A 19,601-nucleotide genomic window follows, 5' to 3' on the forward strand; every position below is an offset into this window, starting at 1 on the left:
TGACAGAGCACCACTGACAGAGCACCACTGACAGAGCACCACTGACAGAGCACCACTGACAGAGCAGAGCACCACTGACAGAGCAGAGTACCACTGACAGAGCAGAGTACCACTGACAGAGCAGAGCACCACTGACAGAGCAGAGTACCACTGACAGAGCAGAGCACCACTGACAGAGCAGAGCACCACTGACAGAGCAGAGCACCACTGACAGAGCTGAGTACCACTGACAGAGCTGAGTACCACTGACTGAGTACCACTGACTGAGTACCACTGACAGAGCACCACTGACAGAGTACCACTGACAGAGCAGAGTACCACTGACAGAGCTGAGTACCACTGACAGAGCACCACTGACAGAGCACCACTGACAGAGCACCACTGACAGAGCACCACTGACAGAGCACCACTGACAGAGCACCACTGACAGAGCACCACTGACAGAGCAGAGCACCACTGACAGAGAGCACCACTGACAGAGCAGAGTACCACTGACAGAGTACCACTGACAGAGCAGAGTACCACTGACAGAGCAGAGTACCACTGACAGAGTACCACTGACAGAGTACCACTGACAGAGTACCACTGACAGAGTACCACTGACAGAGTACCACTGACAGAGCAGAGTACCACTGACAGAGCTGAGTACCACTGACAGAGCACCACTGACAGAGCACCACTGACAGAGCACCACTGACAGAGCACCACTGACAGAGCACCACTGACAGAGCACCACTGACAGCACCACTGACAGAGCACCACTGACAGAGCACCACTGACAGAGCACCACTGACAGAGCAGAGTACCACTGACAGAGCAGAGTACCACTGACAGAGCACCACTGACTGAGTACCACTGCCTGAGTACCACTGACTGAGCACCACTGACTTCTTCAGAATTGTCTGTGTTTTTTAATATGTTGTGCCGTGAGTTAGTCGTCTGTGTCAGATGCTGTGATTCAAATGGAACCCTATTCCCTATGTAGTACTCTACTTTTGACCAGAGTCCTACGGGGACCCTATTCCCTATGTAGTGCACTACTTTTGACCAGAGCCCTATGGGGACCCTATTCCCTATGTAGTGCACTACTTTTGACCAGAGCCCTATGGGGACCCTATTCCCTATGTAGTGCACTACTTTTGACCAGAGCCCTATGGGGACCCTATTCCCTATGTAGTGCACTACTTTTGACCAGAGCCCTATGGGGACCCTATTCCCTATGTAGTGCACTACTTTTGACCAGAGCCCTATGACCATTTGTGGACACATCCACTGGTTCTACTGGTGGTCACAGCTAACCTGAGTGTCCTGTTCAATTCAATACAGCTCTCTGAAGAGCATCTGCTCCCTCCCTCCCTCCCTCCCTCCCTCCTCCCTCCCTCCTGTCCCTCCCTCCCTCCCTCCCTCCTTTCCCTCTCCCTAGAGCCCTACCCCCCCCTTCCCTCCCTCTCTACCTTTCCCTCTACCTTCCCCTCCTCTCTACCTTTCCCTCCCCCTCTCTCCCTTTCCCCCCCCTCTCTCCCTCTCTACCGTTCCCTCCCCTTCTCTCTCTGCTGTCAGACTATTCATTTGCCTGTAACCCAGAGCTCTTGTTATTATTATCGTGCTCATCACAGCAGCAGTGAAACAGAATGAGCCTTGTTGTGGATTAATTCAAACCATATGATTTTCAGCTGTGTGTCTTGTCCTTCTGAATGGTGCTCTGTGTGCTTCTGTTGCATTGAAAACAGCTAGCTAGCTCAGTAGTACCTTTACCTTAAAGAACGTGTTTAATATGCTTGCTGAGGTGTACGGCAGGTGGAGGTTCCCTCATTAACATGACTCTGTGGAACCAGTGACTGTCTGGGACGTCGTTATAAAGAACCCTTTGATATCTGCAGGGGAACATACCCACTGTAACTCAGCACTGGAGAAGGACCATTATTACACACACACACACACACACACACACACACACACACACACACACACACACACACACACACACGTATATATATATATATACACACACACGTATACACATACACACACACGTATACACACACACACACACACTCACACTCCCCTCACGGCCCAAAACAATTGTTCCCTTGTTAACTCCAGCAGCAGATTTACCACCAGCTGATGGGCTAACAGGCCAATCAAATATCTTTCCAAAGGCTTTCTGGGAACTGAGTGTAGATGAACATGCTTTGTTTGCAAAGTTAGAAAGTTCTTCATCCAATTTATATTATTGGGGATAGACGTTTGCATAAATGTGTCTCGTCTCTCATCTATCAGTACATTAAGATGTACAGACAGATTCTGTTATGACAGCTGCATGTCATCTCTACTGCTCTTACAGATCTCTGAACACAGACAGTTGTAATATACACACTACAGGTGGTTGCTGAGAGGACAACAGCTCATAATAATGGCCGAAACGGAGTAAATGGAATGGTATCAAACATCTGGAAACCATGGAAACCATGTGTTTGATGTATTTGATTCCATTCCACTGATTCCACTCCAGTCATTACCACGAGCCCAGTCCTCCCCAATTAAGGTGCCACCAACCTCCTGCGATACACGTGTGTGAGTCTGTAAGCTTCAACAGGGGCTATCCCATCTCCTCTTTACTATTGACCTCTGTCTGCACATGCTTTATGACTTCTCTACAGGTCTGTCTGCTATAGAGCTTCTCCACAGGTCTGTCTGTATCATAGAGCTTCTCTACAGGTCTGTCTGTATCATAGAGCTTCTCTACAGGTCTGTCTGTATCATAGAGCTTCTCTACAGGTCTGTCTGTATCATAGAGCTTCTCTACAGGTCTGTCTGCTATAGAGCTTCTCCACAGGTCTGTCTGCTATAGAGCTTCTCCACATGTCTGTCTGTCTGTCATAGAGCTTCTCTACAGGTCTGTCTGCTATAGAGATTCTCTACAGGTCTGTCTGTCATAGAGCTTCTCTACAGGTCTGTCTGTATCATAGAGCTTCTCCACAGGTCTGTCTGTATCATAGAGCTTCTCTACAGGTCTGTCTGTATCATAGAGCTTCTCTACAGGTCTGTCTGTATCATAGAGCTTCTCTACAGGTCTGTCTGTATCATAGAGCTTCTCTACAGGTCTGTCTGCTATAGAGCTTCTCTACAGGTCTGTCTGCTATAGAGCTTCTCTACAGGTCTGTCTGCTATAGAGCTTCTCTACAGGTCTGTCTGCTATAGAGCTTCTCTACAGGTCTGTCTGTATCATAGAGCTTCTCTACAGGTCTGTCTGCTATAGAGCTTCTCTACAGGTCTGTCTGCTATAGAGCTTCTCTACAGGTCTGTCTGCTATAGAGCTTCTCTACAGGTCTGTCTGCTATAGAGCTTCTCTACAGGTCTGTCTGTATCATAGAGCTTCTCTACAGGTCTGTCTGTATCATAGAGCTTCTCTACAGGTCTGTCTGTATCATAGAGCTTCTCTACAGGTCTGTCTGTATCTGTCTGTATCATAGAGCTTCTCTACAGGTCTGTCTGCTATATAGAGCTTCTCCACAGGTCTGTCTGCTATCTTCTCCACACAGGTCTGTCTGTATCATAGAGCTTCTCTACAGGTCTGTCTGCTATAGAGCTTCTCTACAGGTCTGTCTGTCTATAGAGCTTCTCTACAGGTCTGTCTGTATCATAGAGCTTCTCTACAGGTCTGTCTGCTATAGAGCTTCTCTACAGGTCTGTCTGCTATAGAGCTTCTCTACAGGTCTGTCTGCTATAGAGCTTCTCTACAGGTCTGTCTGCTATAGAGCTTCTCTACAGGTCTGTCTGGTCTGTCTGCTAGAGCTTCTTCTGTCTATCATAGAGCAGGTCTGTCTGCTATAGAGCTTCTCTACAGGTCTGTCTGCTATAGAGCTTCTCTACAGGTCTGTCTGCTATAGAGCTTCTCTACAGGTCTGTCTGCTATAGAGTTTCTCTACAGGTCTGTCTGTATCATAGAGCTTCTCTACAGGTCTGTCTGTATTATAGAGCTTCTCTACAGGTCTGTCTGCTATAGAGCTTCTCTACAGTTCTGTCTGTATCATAGAGCTTCTCCACAGGTCTGTCTGTATTATAGAGCTTCTCTACAGGTCTGTCTGGCATAGAGCTTCTCTACAGGTCTGTCTGCTTATAGAGCTTCTCTACAGGTCTGTCTGTATCATAGAGCTTCTCTACAGGTCTGTCTGTATTATAGAGCTTCTCTACAGGTCTGTCTGTATTATAGAGCTTCTATACAGGTCTGTCTGTATTATAGAGCTTCTATACAGGTCTGTCTGTCATTATAGAGCGGGGGGGGGCCTGCCTTAATTGACATGCACGTCTTCGGGGAACAGTGGGTTAACTTCCTTGTTCAGGGGCAGAACGACAGATTTTTTACCTTGTCAGCTCAGGGATTTGATCCAGCAACCTTTCGGTTACTGTCCCAACGCTCTAACCACGACGCTACTAGAGGTGTGTAAAATGATACTGTCACTTCTCTCTCACTCTGAGGGGAGTCTGCCTGCCTATGTACCAGAGTCATTTATAGATGCAGACCAGATGGAAAATGAAATAAAATGATCCACTTGATTTTGTGGGAAATGATTTGTAGTAGTTTCTTATCCACAGTAGTGAAGACTTTATCTAGTCAAGATCACTTAATATTATCACAAGTACCCCCCAACTCATCCCGTTTAACAGCAACCTGTTGCCTGTTGTTATGAGAGACATGTTGTACGTACAGAAAACGCCCACCAGACCAAAATGCTGGGCCTTATAGTAAATGGGGTCAGTAACATATTGTCCAAAACTGTGCTTCCCTCTGTATAAAACTCATTTCCAAGCAGACAGCTAGTTACGTCTCTCCTTGATTTGCTCATTAAACCCTCATTTCCTCTCATTAAAGGGTTCTGGGCTGTTGACATCTGGGGTGTTCAGACAGGAACATGGCTCTCTCTGGAACATCCTGTACTTCAAGACCACAGCCAGATTCACTCAGACCCAGTAACCCTGGTCAGAGGACTGTACTGTAGCCCAGTCATAATGAATCATACTGGTTAGGTAAACATTGAGCTCAGTTAGACAGAGTCCAGTCAGACCCAGTAACCCTGGTCAGAGGACTGTACTGGCATTGAATCTTTCTGTTAGGTAAACATTGATGCTGCAGGATGAGAGTCCAGTCAGGCAAAGAGTAGGTTCATGGTTCAGTATGTTGTAGAAAGTGATGTGCTGCAGGATGAGATCCCTGGTAGGTTTATGGTCAGTATGTTGTAGTGAGGTGCTGCAGGACGAGATCCCTGGTAGGTTCATGGTCAGTATGTTGTAGTGATGTGCTGCAGGATGAGGTCACTGGTAGGTTCATGGTCAGTATGTTGTAGTGAGGTGCTGCAGGACGAGATCCCTGGTAGGTTCATGGTCAGTATGTTGTAGTGAGGTTCTGCAGGACGAGATCCCTGGTAGGTTCATGGTCAGTATGTTGTAGTGAGGTGCTGCAGGACGAGATCCCTGGTAGGTTCATGGTCAGTATGTTGTAGTGAGGTTCTGCAGGACGAGATCCCTGGTAGGTTCATGGTCAGTATGTTGTAGTGAGGTTCTGCAGGATGAGATCCCTGGTAGGTTCATGGTCAGTATGTTGTAGTGAGGTTCTGCAGGATGAGATCCCTGGTAGGTTCATGGTCAGTATGTTGTAGTGAGGTTCTGCAGGACGAGATCCCTGGTAGGTTCATGGTCAGTATGTTGTAGTGATGTGCTGCAGGATGAGATCCCTGGTAGGTTCATGGTCAGTATGTTGTAGTGAGGTGCTGCAGGATGAGATCCCTGGTAGGTTTATGGTCAGTATGTTGTAGTGAGGTGCTGCAGGATGAGATCCCTGGTAGGTTTATGGTCAGTATGTTGTAGTGAGGTGCTGCAGGACGAGATCCCTGGTAGGTTCATGGTCAGTATGTTGTAGTGTGGTGCTGCAGGACGAGATCCCTGGTAGGTTCATGGTCAGTATGTTGTAGTGAGGTTCTGCAGGATGAGATCCCTGGTAGGTTCATGGTCAGTATGTTGTAATGAGGTTCTGCAGGATGAGATCCCTGGTAGGTTCATGGTCAGTATGTTGTAGTGTGGTGCTGTAGGTCTTCTTCAACTTATCCCACTACCATATTATTTACCAGAATAATACATTAGCCTCTAAAACGTCATCAACTTATCCCCATTAAAACAGCGGAAGGAAGCAAACAGTTTTTCTCCAGAAAAAAATAACATTTGCTATTATTTCAGGAGCTCATTTGTGTTGTTCTGTCTGTTGTGTTTTAACAGTTGATCTGACTGGAAGTGTGGAGAGTTTTTACAGCCGTGTTCCCTTTAAGAAGATGGTGTCTTATTCCGTCCGTAGCCGCGTCAACCTGAGTGACAAGCCTATCACTGAGGGGTAAGAGGCCTTAGGGCGGTGTCAACCTGAGTGACAAGCCTATCACTGAGGGGTAAGAGGCCTTAGGGCGGTGTCAACCTGAGTGACAAGCCTATCACTGAGGGGTAAGAGGCCTTAGGGCGGTGTTACCTGAGTGCCAAGCCTATCACTGAGGGGTAAGAGGCCTTAGGGCGGTGTTACCTGAGTGCCAAGCCTATCACTGAGGGGTAAGAGGCCTTAGGGCGGTGTTACCTGAGTGCCAAGCCTATCACTGAGGGGTAAGAGGCCTTAGGGCGGTGTTACCTGAGTGCCAAGCCTATCACTGAGGGGTAAGAGGCCTTAGGGCGGTGTTACCTGGGTCCCACTGGTTCTGGGGCTGAGAGACCTTAGGGCAGTGTTACCTGGGTCCCACTGGTTCTGGGGCTGAGAGACCTTAGGGCGGTGTTACCTGGGTCCCACTGGTTCTGGGGCTGAGAGACCTTAGGGCGGTGTTACCTGGGTCCCACTGGTTCTGGGGCTGAGAGACCTTAGGGCGGTGTTACCTGGGTCCCACTGGTTCTGGGGCTGAGAGACCTTAGGGCGGTGTTACCTGGGTCCCACTGGTTCTGGGGCTGAGAGACCTTAGGGCAGTGTTACCTGGGTCCCACTGGTTCTGGGGCTGAGAGACCTTAGGGCAGTGTTACCTGGGTCCCACTGGTTCTGGGGCTGAGAGACCTTAGGGCAGTGTTACCTGGGTCCCACTGGTTCTGTTATAATTCACGACTTCAAGCATCAAACATCTTCTTTAGGATAATAAGTCTTTAGGAAAAGTGTTAGACATTTCCTGTTTAGTTTCCCCAAAGAAAAGGTGTGTGCCTGCTTTGTGTTTGTACCAGGTTCCGTGAGTGTGAACGGAGATGTGATGAAGACCCGTGTTGCCGTGGAATCGGATACGTCAGGGACACACAGTCACCTGGTCAGTTGTTATTTCAGTCAACATATTAACTGACATGTTTTTTACAGTGCTGACAATTTCTCCGACATTCAAAGTTCAAGGGGGAAGAGGGAAACAATCACAATATAGCTCCAAAGTCCAAAGGAGACACAAATATTTCCTCTAAAGTGTGTGTGTCTTTGTGTGTGTGTCTTTGTGTGTGTGTCTTTGTGTGTGTCTTTGTGTGTGTCTTTGTGTGTGTGTGTGTGTGTGTCTTTGTGTGTGTGTGTCTTTGTGTGTGTGTGTGTGTGTCTTTGTGTGTGTGTGTGTGTCTTTGTGTGTGTGTGTGTGTCTTTGTGTGTGTGTGTGTGTGTGTGTGTGTGTGTGTGTGTGTGTGTCTTTGTGTGTGTGTGTGTGTGTGTGTGTCTTTGTGTGTGTGTGTGTGTGTGTCTTTGTGTGTGTGTGTGTCTTTGTGTGTGTGTGTTTGTTGTCTCCATCCAGGATCAGACGTTCTCTGCCTGACTCTGAACAGCTTTGGTATCCAGACGTGTGGTGAAGGAGAACGGACAATGTGGAGAGTCCAGGACTGCACCCCCTCCAAAGTAGAAACCGGAGTGTATCCGCTTGGCTGGTACGAGAAACCAGGTGTGTGTAAACGTCCGAGGATAAGGAGGTACAGGGTGACTCCCAAATGGCACCCTATTCCCTATGGGCTCCTGGTCAAAAGTAGTGCACTACATAGGGAATAGGGTGCCGTTTGAAACTCTACAACGTTTAGGGTAGCTTACTCAGCGAGGAGGCATGAAACACATCTTGTTCGAACTTCTGGCCAACATCTTGAGTTGTCTCTTACCTTTTAAGTTTGATGTCTTGATGTTACTTTCTCTTCTGGAGAATAGTGACAGTGGCGTTGCCCTGATTACAGTCTGTGTGTCCCAAATGGCACCTTCTCTTTATATAGTGCACTACATTTGACCAGAGCCCATTGGAGGAATAGTGTGCTATTTGGGACACAGCTGCACACTGATTCAAACAGAAACGTGTTATTATACCTCAGCTGTTCATCTCATTTCGTGGGTTATATTTTGTCACCTGGTAAGGATTGCAGAGACTACAAATTGTTCTTACTTTTTTGGGGGGGAGAAATTCTCAGACTCGCTGGTCATTTTTCTATTCTTAAGAGTCCCTTTATAGCTCACACTTTTGTTTCTGTTTCTATGTCGTGCACTAGGGTGCTATTCGGGACATAGCGGTAATAACTATTATGTCCAGTTGGTGTTGCTGAGCCACGTGATCTAGCAGACACATTTATTTAACCAAGTAGTTGTCTGATCGTTAAGGAGTTTATTACGTAATGACTCAGACGTTTCCATTGTTACGTAATGACTCAGACGTTTCCATTGTTACGTAATGACTCAGACGTTTCCATTGTTACGTAATGACTCAGACGTTTCCATTGTTACGTAATGACTCAGACGTTTCCATTGTTACGTAATGACTCAGACGTTTCCATTGTTACGTAATGACTCAGACGTTTCCATTGTTACGTAATGACTCAGACGTTTCCATTGTTACGTAATGACTCAGACGTTTCCATTGTTACGTAATGACTCAGACGTTTCCATTGTTACGTAATGACTCAGACGTTTCCATTGTTACGTAATGACTCAGACGTTTCCATTGTTACGTAATGACTCAGACGTTTCCATTGTTACGTAATGACTCAGACGTTTCCATTGTTACGTAATGACTCAGACGTTTCCATTGTTACGTAATGACTCAGACGTTTCCATTGTTCTCCACAGTGAACCAGTGGACTGAATCACCACGGTTGTGCCCCAGTTTCCAACTACGTCCTTCAGAGAACGGTGAGAGTGCAGTTAATATTTCACCTCAGGAGTTAGAATGTACAATAACATCACACTGTTCGTTTGATACGTCTGCTACAATACACAGACTGACTGTGTGTTTATTCCTGCTGTCATCCTCCTGTAAACGGTTGAATAGAACCACGTCATCCTTTCTGTCTCTGGATGAGGCCCCCCAGTTCCTTCTGTATGTGTTTGATTTATTTAACCTTTATTTAACAAGGCACGTCAGTTCAGAAGAAATTATTATTTACAATGACGGGCCCCCCCGGCCAAACCCTCCCCCCCCCGGCCAAACCTCCCCCCCCGGCCAAACCCTCCCCTAACCCAGACAGCACTGGGCCAATTGTACACCGCCCTGGGACTCCCGATCACGGCCGGTTGTGATACAGCCCGGGATAGAACCAGGGTCTGTAGTGACGCCTCTAGCACTGCAATGTAGCGCCTTAGACCACTGCACCACTCGGGAGCCTATTCCTTATATAGTGCTCCACTTTTGACCCGGGCCCATAGGGCTCTGTTAAAAAATAGTGCATTATGGGGAATGGGGTGCTGTTTGGGCGACATCCCATTTCACATTTGTGTGTGTTCAAAGGGACCCCCCCCCCCTCACATCAAAGAGACAAACTAACATGGTCATCAAGCTTTCATTGTGCTGACGTGCTGAAATGTTTACAAGCCACAGTGTTTTCCAGTTAGCCTTTAATTAGACTCACTTCCTCCATACCCTCCAGTAGCTAGAAACCTGTCCATTAGACAGAGGAGATACTGTCTCCAACGGCTCCAGTAGCTAGAAACCTGTCCATTAGACAGAGGAGATAATGGTTCCAGTAGCTAGAAACCTGTCCATTAGACAGAGGAGATACTGTCTCCAACGGCTCCAGTAGCTAGAAACCTGTCCATTAGACAGAGGAGATAATGGCTCCAGTAGCTAGAAACCTGTCCATTAGACAGAGGAGATAACGGCTCCAGTAGCTAGAAACCTGTCCATTAGACAGTGGAGATACTGTCTCCAACGGCTCCAGTAGCTAGAAACCTGTCCATTAGACAGAGGAGATAATGGCTCCAGTAGCTAGAAACCTGTCCATTAGACAGAGGAGATAACGGCTCCAGTAGCTAGAAACCTGTCCATCAGACAGAGGAGATACTGTCTCCAGTAGCTAGAAACCTGTCCATTAGACAGAGGAGATAACGGCTCCAGTAGCTAGAAACCTGTCCATTAGACAGAGGAGATACTGTCTCCAGTAGCTAGAAACCTGTCCATTAGACAGAGGAGATAACGGCTCCAGTAGCTAGAAACCTGTCCATTAGGCAGAGGAGATAACGGCTCCAGTAGCTAGAAACCTGTCCATTAGACAGAGGAGATAATGGCTCCAGTAGCTAGAAACCTGTCCATTAGACCGAGGAGATAACGGTTCCAGTAGCTAGAAACCTGTCCATTAGGCAGAGGAGATAACGGCTCCAGTAGCTAGAAACCTGTCCATTAGACAGAGGAGATACTGTCTCCAGTAGCTAGAAACCTGTCCATTAGACAGAGGAGATACTGTCTCCAACAGCTCCAGTAGCTAGAAACCTGTCCATTAGACAGAGGAGATACTGTCTCCAACGGCTCCAGTAGCTAGAAACCTGTCCATTAGACAGAGGAGATACTGTCTCTAACGGCTCCAGTAGCTAGAAACCTGTCCATTAGACAGAGGAGAGTACAGGCTTTCAGCTGCTCTCATTACTATCTAGCACAGTGGATAGTGTTGGAATTGGATGCTTAAGAGATCTCTGTCCTTTTGACATTAAAATACATTTCAATGGCTGCATCCCAAATATGGAGCCTTTTACCTTGTGCAGGACACTGAACAGACACTGCTTCTGAACAGAGTCCTATGGGGCAATGTGTTAGATGCAGACACTGTGTTAGATGTAGACACTGTGTTAGATGTAGACAATGCAGACACTGTGTTAGATGCAGACACTGTGTGTTAGATGCAGACACTGTGTTAGATGTAGACACTGTGTTAGATGTAGACACTGTGTTAGATGCAGACACTGTGTTAGATGTAGACACTGTGTTAGATGTAGATGCAGACACTGTGTTAGATGTAGACACTGTGTTAGATGCAGACACTGTGTTAGATGCAGACACTGTGTTAGATGCAGACACTGTGTTAGATGTAGACACTGTGTTAGATGCAGACACTGTGTTAGATGTAGACACTGTGTTAGATGTAGACACTGTGTTAGATGTAGACACTGTGTTAGATGTAGACACTGTGTTAGATGCAGACACTGTGTTAGATGTGTTTAGATGCAGACACTGTGTTAGATGCAGACACTGTGTTAGATGCAGACACTGTGTTAGATGCAGACACTGTGTTAGATGCAGACACTGTGTTAGATGCAGACAATGTGTTAGATGCAGACAATGTAGACACTGTGTTAGATGTAGACACTGTGTTAGATGCAGACACTGTGTTAGATGCAGACACTGTGTTAGATGCAGACACTGTGTTAGATGCAGACACTGTGTTAGACACTGTGTTAGATGCAGACACTGTGTTAGATGCAGACAGTGTGTTAGATGCAGACACTGTGTTAGATGTAGACACTGTGTTAGATGCAGACACTGTGTTAGATGCAGACACTGTGTTAGATGTAGACACTGTGTTAGATGCAGACACTGTGTTAGATGCAGACACTGTGTTAGATGCACTGTGTTAGATGTAGACACTGTGTTAGATGCAGACACTGTGTTAGATGCAGACACTGTGTTAGATGCAGACACTGTGTTAGATGTAGACACTGTGTTAGATGCAGACACTGTGTTAGATGCAGACACTGTGTTAGATGCAGACACTGTGTTAGATGCAGACACTGTGTTAGATGCAGACACTGTGTTAGATGCAGACACTGTGTTAGATGCAGACACTGTTAGATTAGACACTGTGTTAGACACTGTGTTAGATGCAGACACTGTGTTAGATGCAGACACTGTGTTAGATGCAGACACTGTGTTAGATGCAGACACTGTGTTAGATGCAGACACTGTGTTAGATGCAGACACTGTGTTAGATGCAGACACTGTTAGATGCAGACACTGTGTTAGATGCAGACACTGTGTTAGATGCAGACACTGTGTTAGATGCAGACACTGTGTTAGATGCAGACACTGTGTTAGATGCAGACAGTGTGTTAGATGCAGACAGTGTGTTAGATGCAGACACTGTGTTAGATGCAGACACTGTGTTAGATGCAGACACTGTGTTAGATGCAGACACTGTGTTAGATGCAGACACTGTGTTAGATGCAGACACTGTGTTAGATGTAGACACTGTGTTAGATGTAGACAATGTGTTAGATGCATCCCTTGCTGATAAAGATGTGTGTCTCTCTGCCAGTGAGTTTGAGTGAGTGGAGACTCCTGGATGCGTCCTCTACTCTGGTGGATCCGTCCGTCTCCACGTTTGACATTATTCACATCAGTAAAGACATCGCTGAGGACCTGGACAGGACCAGAGACTGGTGTCTGTCTGGTGAGAAACATCTTCATCGTGTGCCAGAGTCTAGTCTAACGGTCAACGTCCCCCAACTCAGGACCACACATGTCCCCTGGCAAGAGGGGTTTAAGCCCCTCCTCGGTCTCTCCTGTCTGTGCCCCTCCTCGGTCTCTCCTGTCTGTGCCCCTCCTCGGTCTCTTCTGTCTGTGCCCCTCATCTGTGCCCCTCCTCGGTCTCTCCTGTCTGTGCCCCTCATCTGTGCCCCTCCTCGGTCTCTCCTGTCTGTGCCCCTCATCTGTGCCCCTCCTCGGTCTCTCCTGTCTGTGCCCCTCATCTGTGCCCCTCCTCGGTCTCTCCTGTCTGTACCCCTCATCTGTGCCCCTCCTCGGTCTCTCCTGTCTGTGCCCCTCATCTGTGCCCCTCCTCGGTCTCTCCTGTCTGTACCCCTCATCTGTGCCCCTCCTCGGTCTCTCCTGTCTGAGCCCCAATCCTTGTATTTACCTCTTTACTACTCTCCTCCTTTTCTGTCTGTTAAACTGTGTGTGTGTGTCTCCCCTCAGCCTGTGAGGAGGCTGAGTCCTGTGTTGTGGTGTCAGTGGGGCGGACCGACTCGGCTGTCCGCTGTGTCCTCTACCCAGACACCCTGGCCTGTGGCCCCTCCACTACCACCACCGGAGGTCAGGACTGTCGGCTGGTCATCAGAGAGTCAGCTCTCCAGATCTACCTCTACAAAGGTGGGCAACATCCCTGACCCTGGCTCACTATACATCCCTGACCCTGGCTCACTATACATCCCTGACCCTGGCTCACTATACATCCCTGACCCTGGCTCACTATACATCCCTGACCCTGGCTCACTATACATCCCTGACCCTGACTCACTATACATCCTTGACCCTGGCTCACTATACATCCCTGACCCTGGCTCACTATACATCCCTGACCCTGGCTCACTATACATCCTTGACCCTGGCTCACTATACATCCCTGACCCTGGCTCACTATACATCCCTGACCCTGGCTCACTATACATCCCTGACCCTGGCTCACTATACATCCCTGACCCTGGCTCACTATACATCCCTGACCCTGTCTAACTATACATCCCTGGCTCACTATACATCCCTGACCCTGACTCACTATACATCCCTGGCTCACTATACATCCCTGACCCTGGCTCACTATACATCCCTGACCCTGGCTCACTATACATCCCTGACCCTGACTCACTATACATCCCTGGCTCACTATACATCCCTGACTCACTATACATCCCTGACCCTGACTCACTATACATCCCTGGCTCACTATACATTACATTTAACATTTAAGTCATTTAGCAGACGCTCTTATCCAGAGTGACTTACAAATTGGTGCATTCACCTTATGACATCCAGTGGAGCAGCCACTTTACAATAGTGCATCTAAATCTTTTAAGGGGGGGGGGTGAGAAGGATTACTTTATCCTATCCTAGGTATTCCTTAAAGAGGTGGGGTTTCAGGTGTCTCCGGAAGGTGGTGATTGACTCCGCTGTCCTGGCGTCGTGAGGGAGTTTGTTCCACCATTGGGGGGCCAGAGCAGCGAACAGTTTTGACTGGGCTGAGCGGGAACTGTACTTCCTCAGTGGTAGGGAGGCGAGCAGGCCAGAGGTGGATGAACGCAGTGCCCTTGTTTGGGTGTAGGGCCTGATCAGAGCCTGGAGGTACTGAGGTGCCGTTCCCCTCACAGCTCCGTAGGCAAGCACCATGGTCTTGTAGCGGATGCGAGCTTCAACTGGAAGCCAGTGGAGAGAGCGGAGGAGCGGGGTGACGTGAGAGAACTTGGGAAGGTTGAACACCAGACGGGCTGCGGCGTTCTGGATGAGTTGTAGGGGTTTAATGGCACAGGTAGGGAGCCCAGCCAACAGCGAGTTGCAGTAATCCAGACGGGAGATGACGAGTGCCTGGATTAGGACCTGCGCCGCTTCCTGTGTGAGGCAGGGTCGTACTCTGCGGATGTTGTAGAGCATGAACCTACAGGAACGGGCCACCGCCTTGATGTTAGTTGAGAACGACAGGGTGTTGTCCAGGATCACGCCAAGGTTCTTAGCGCTCTGGGAGGAGGACACGATGGAGTTGTCAACCGTGATGGCGAGATCATGGAACGGGCAGTCCTTCCCCGGGAGGAAGAGCAGCTCCGTCTTGCCGAGGTTCAGCTTGAGGTGGTGATCCGTCATCCACACTGATATGTCTGCCAGACATGCAGAGATGCGATTCGCCACCTGGTCATCAGAAGGGGGAAAGGAGAAGATTAATTGTGTGTCGTCTGCATAGCAATGATAGGAGAGACCATGTGAGGTTATGACAGAGCCAAGTGACTTGGTGTATAGCGAGAATAGGAGAGGGCCTAGAACAGAGCCCTGGGGGACACCAGTGGTGAGAGCACGTGGTGAGGAGACGGATTCTCGCCACGCCACCTGGTAGGAGCGACCTGTCAGGTAGGACGCAATCCAAGCGTGGGCCGCGCCGGAGATGCCCAACTCGGAGAGGGTGGAGAGGAGGATCTGATGGTTCACAGTATCGAAGGCAGCCGATAGGTCTAGAAGGATGAGAGCAGAGGAGAGAGAGTTAGCTTTAGCAGTGCGGAGCGCCTCCGTGATACAGAGAAGAGCAGTCTCAGTTGAATGACTAGTCTTGAAACCTGACTGATTTGGATCAAGAAGGTCATTCTGAGAGAGATAGCGGGAGAGCTGGCCAAGGACGGCACGTTCAAGAGTTTTGGAGAGAAAAGAAAGAAGGGATACTGGTCTGTAGTTGTTGACATCGGAGGGATCGAGTGTAGGTTTTTTCAGAAGGGGTGCAACTCTCGCTCTCTTGAAGACGGAAGGGACGTAGCCAGCAGTCAGGGATGAGTTGATGAGCGAGGTGAGGTAAGGGAGAAGGTCTCCGGAAATGGTCTGGAGAAGAGAGGAGGGGATAGGGTCAAGCGGGCAGGTTGTTGGGCGGCGGCCGTCACAAGACGCGAGATTTCATCTGGAGAGAGAGGGGAGAAAGAGGTCAGAGCACAGGGTAGGGCAGTGTGAGCAGAACCAGCGGTGTCGTTTGACTTAGCAAACGAGGATCGGATGTCGTCGACCTTCTTTTCAAAATGGTTGACGAAGTCATCTGCAGAGAGGGAGGAGGGGGGGAGGAGGATTCAGGAGGGAGGAGAAGGTGGCAAAGAGCTTCCTAGGGTTAGAGGCAGATGCTTGGAATTTAGAGTGGTAGAAAGTGGCTTTTGCAGCAGCGACAGAAGAGGAACATGTAGAGAGGAGGGAGTGAAAGGATGCCAGGTCCGCAGGGAGGCGAGTTTTCCTCCATTTCCGCTCGGCTGCCCGGAGCCCTGTTCTGTGAGCTCGCAATGAGTCGTCGAGCCACGGAGCGGGAGGGGAGGACCGAGCCGGCCTGGAGGATAGGGGACATAGAGAGTCAAAGGATGCAGAAAGGGAGGAGAGGAGGGTTGAGGAGGCAGAATCAGGAGATAGGTTGGAGAAGGTTTGAGCAGAGGGAAGAGATGATAGGATGGGAGAGAGAGCGAAGGTTGGACGGCGCGATACCATCCGAGTAGGGGCAGTGTGGGAAGTGTTGGATGAGAGCGAGAGGGAAAAGGATACAAGGTAGTGGTCGGAGACTTGGAGGGGAGTTGCAATGAGGTTAGTGGAAGAACAGCATCTAGTAAAGATGAGGTCGAGCGTATTGCCTGCCTTGTGAGTAGGGGGGGAAGGTGAGAGGGAGAGGTCAAAAGAGGAGAGGAGTGACTCACTATACATCCCTGACCCTGGCTCACTATACATCCCTGACCCTGACTCACTATACATCCCTGACCCTGACTCACTATACATCCCTGGCTCACTATACATCCCTGACCCTGGCTCACTATACATCCCTGACCCTGGCTCACTATACATACCTGACCCTGGGTCACTATACATCCCTGACCCTGGGTCACTATACATCCCTGACCCTGGGTCACTATACATCCCTGACCCTGGCTCACTATACATCCCTGACCCTGGCTCACTATACATCCCTGACCCTGGCTCACTATACATCCCTGACCCTGGCTCACTATACATCCCTGACCCTGGGTCACTATACATCCCTGACCCTGGGTCACTATACATCCCTGACCCTGGGTCACTATACATCCCTGACCCTGGCTCACTATACATCCCTGACCCTGACTCACTATACATCCCTGACCCTGGCTCACTATACATCCCTGACCCTGGCTCACTATACATCCCTGACCCTGGCTCACTATACATCCCTGACCCTGGCTCACTATACATCCCTGACCCTGACTCACTATACATCCCTGACCCTGGCTCACTATACATCCCTGACCCTGACTCACTATACATCCCTGGCTCACTATACATCCCTGACCCTGGCTCACTATACATCCCTGGCTCACTATACATCCCTGACTCACTATACATCCCTGGCTCACTATACATCCCTGACCCTGCCTCACTATACATCCCTGACCCTGACTCACTATACATCCCTGACTCACTATACATCCCTGACCCTGGCTCACTATACATCCCTGACCCTGACTCACTATACATCCCTGACCCTGCCTCACTATACATCCCTGACCCTGGCTCACTATACATCCCTGACCCTGACTCACTATACATCCCTGACCCTGACTCACTATACATCCCTGACTCACTATACATCCCTGACCCTGGCTCACTATACATCCCTGACCCTGACTCACTATACATCCCTGACCCTGGCTCACTATACATCCCTGACCCTGACTCACTATACATCCCTGACTCACTATACATCCCTGACTCACTATACATCCCTGACCCTGACTCACTATACATCCCTGACCCTGGCTCACTATACATCCCTGACCCTGGCTCACTATACATCCCTGGCTCACTATACATCCCTGACCCTGGCTTATTATACATCCCTGACCCTGGCTCACTATACATCCCTGACCCTGACTCACTATACATCCCTGACTCACTATACATCCCTGACTCACTATACATCCCTGACTCACTATACATCCCTGACCCTGGCTTACTATACATCCCTGACCCTGGCTCACTATACATCCCTGACCCTGACTCACTATACATCCCTGACTCACTATACATCCCTGACCCTGCCTCACTATACATCCCTGACCCTGACTCACTATACATCCCTGACTCACTATACATCCCTGACCCTGGCTCACTATACATCCCTGACCCTGACTCACTATACATCCCTGACCCTGCCTCACTATACATCCCTGACCCTGGCTCACTATACATCCCTGACTCACTATACATCCCTGACCCTGGCTCACTATACATCCCTGACTCACTATACATCCCTGGGTCACTATACATCCCTGACCCTGGCTCACTATACATCCCTGACCCTGGCTCACTATACATCCCTGACCCTGACTCACTATACATCCCTGACCCTGGCTCACTATACATCCCTGACCCTGGCTCACTATACATCCCTGACCCTGACTCACTATACATCCCTGACCCTGCCTCACTATACATCCCTGACCCTGGCTCACTATACATCCCTGACTCACTATACATCCCTGACCCTGGCTCACAATACATCCCTGACTCACTATACATCCCTGGGTCACTATACATCCCTGCCTCACTATACATCCCTGGCTCACTATACATCCCTGACCCTGGCTCACTATACATCCCTGACCCTGGCTCACTATACATCCCTGACCCTGACTCACTATACATCCCTGACCCTGGCTCACTATACATCCCTGACCCTGGCTCACTATACATCCCTGACCCTGACTCAATATACATCCCTGACCCTGACTCACTATACATCCCTGACCCTGGCTCACTATACATCCCTGACTCACTATACATCCCTGGGTCACTATACATCCCTGCCTCACTATACATCCCTGGCTCACTATACATCCCTGGCTCACTATACATCCCTGACCCTGGCTCACTATACATCCCTGACCCTGACTCACTATACATCCCTGACTCACTATACATCCCTGACTCTGACTCACTATACATCCCTGGCCCTGGCTCACTATACATCCCTGACCCACTATACATCCCTGACTCACTATACATCCCTGGCTCACTATACATCCCTGACCCTTGCTCACTTTACTGCTGCTAATGTGACTAGTGTTTGAAGAAACAGAGATGTTTATTGGTGGGTTAGGTCGTGTCAATCACTGCAGCCTACTTCCTGTAATGGTCATTATTATTAGAAAGGGTGATTTATCATCTGAGAGGTGCTGAAGGAGTTTTACAGCTGGTTGATTCCAATGCAGACAGTATCTCTGTCCCAAATGGCACCCTGTTCCCTATATGGTGCATTACTTTTGACCAGGGCCCATAGTTGTCAGTGTCAGTCCAGGCTTCCCTCTGACTGATGGTTATGTTTTCTGTGGGATCCAGAACCCAAGGCGGCGTTGACGTCAGTGTTTATCCCGGCTCACGGAACGCTCCAGGGATCGGCCGTGACAACGCTGCTCGGGTCAGACAGGAAGACAGTCAGACAGTTCTTGGGAGTTCCGTACGCTCGTCCTCCTATCAGAGCCCTCCGTTTCGTACCCCCACAGCCTGCTGAATGGAGTGGCACATGGAACGCCACGGTTACCAGGTAAACAATGACTCTGTTTTTAAAGATGCGTTATAAAGGTTTTGTATAATTTCATCCAGTAGTTTGGAAAGGGGTGTTCACAAGCCAAAACGGGTCCCTGAAAATGTTATTTAAAAAAATGAAAAACCATAATATAACTTTTATTTAAGTAGGCAAGAACAAATTATTATTCACAATGACTGCCTAGGAACAGTGGGCTAACTGCCTTGTTCAGGGGCAGAACGACAGATTTTTACCTTGTCAGCTCGGGGATTCAATCTAGCAACCTTTCGGTTACTGGTCCGACACGCTAACCACTAGGAAATGTTACA

General features: G+C 48.8%; 1 protein-coding gene across 1 annotated transcript in view; it reads left to right on the forward strand.

Annotated features, from left to right (window-relative positions):
* tg (thyroglobulin) overlaps window positions 1-19,601 on the forward strand; it is a 127,600-nt gene that overhangs the window by 65,270 nt on the left and 42,729 nt on the right. Inside the window, exons 34-40 of the mRNA XM_065027139.1 lie at window positions 6,271-6,382; window positions 7,237-7,316; window positions 7,776-7,919; window positions 9,080-9,142; window positions 12,532-12,666; window positions 13,191-13,364; window positions 19,086-19,290. Of these exons, the coding sequence (XP_064883211.1) occupies window positions 6,271-6,382; window positions 7,237-7,316; window positions 7,776-7,919; window positions 9,080-9,142; window positions 12,532-12,666; window positions 13,191-13,364; window positions 19,086-19,290 (913 nt within the window). The remainder of the gene's footprint in view (window positions 1-6,270; window positions 6,383-7,236; window positions 7,317-7,775; window positions 7,920-9,079; window positions 9,143-12,531; window positions 12,667-13,190; window positions 13,365-19,085; window positions 19,291-19,601) is intronic.

The sequence above is a fragment of the Oncorhynchus nerka genome, linkage group LG14 (assembly GCF_034236695.1).
Source record: "Oncorhynchus nerka isolate Pitt River linkage group LG14, Oner_Uvic_2.0, whole genome shotgun sequence".
Lineage (NCBI taxonomy): Eukaryota > Metazoa > Chordata > Actinopteri > Salmoniformes > Salmonidae > Oncorhynchus > Oncorhynchus nerka.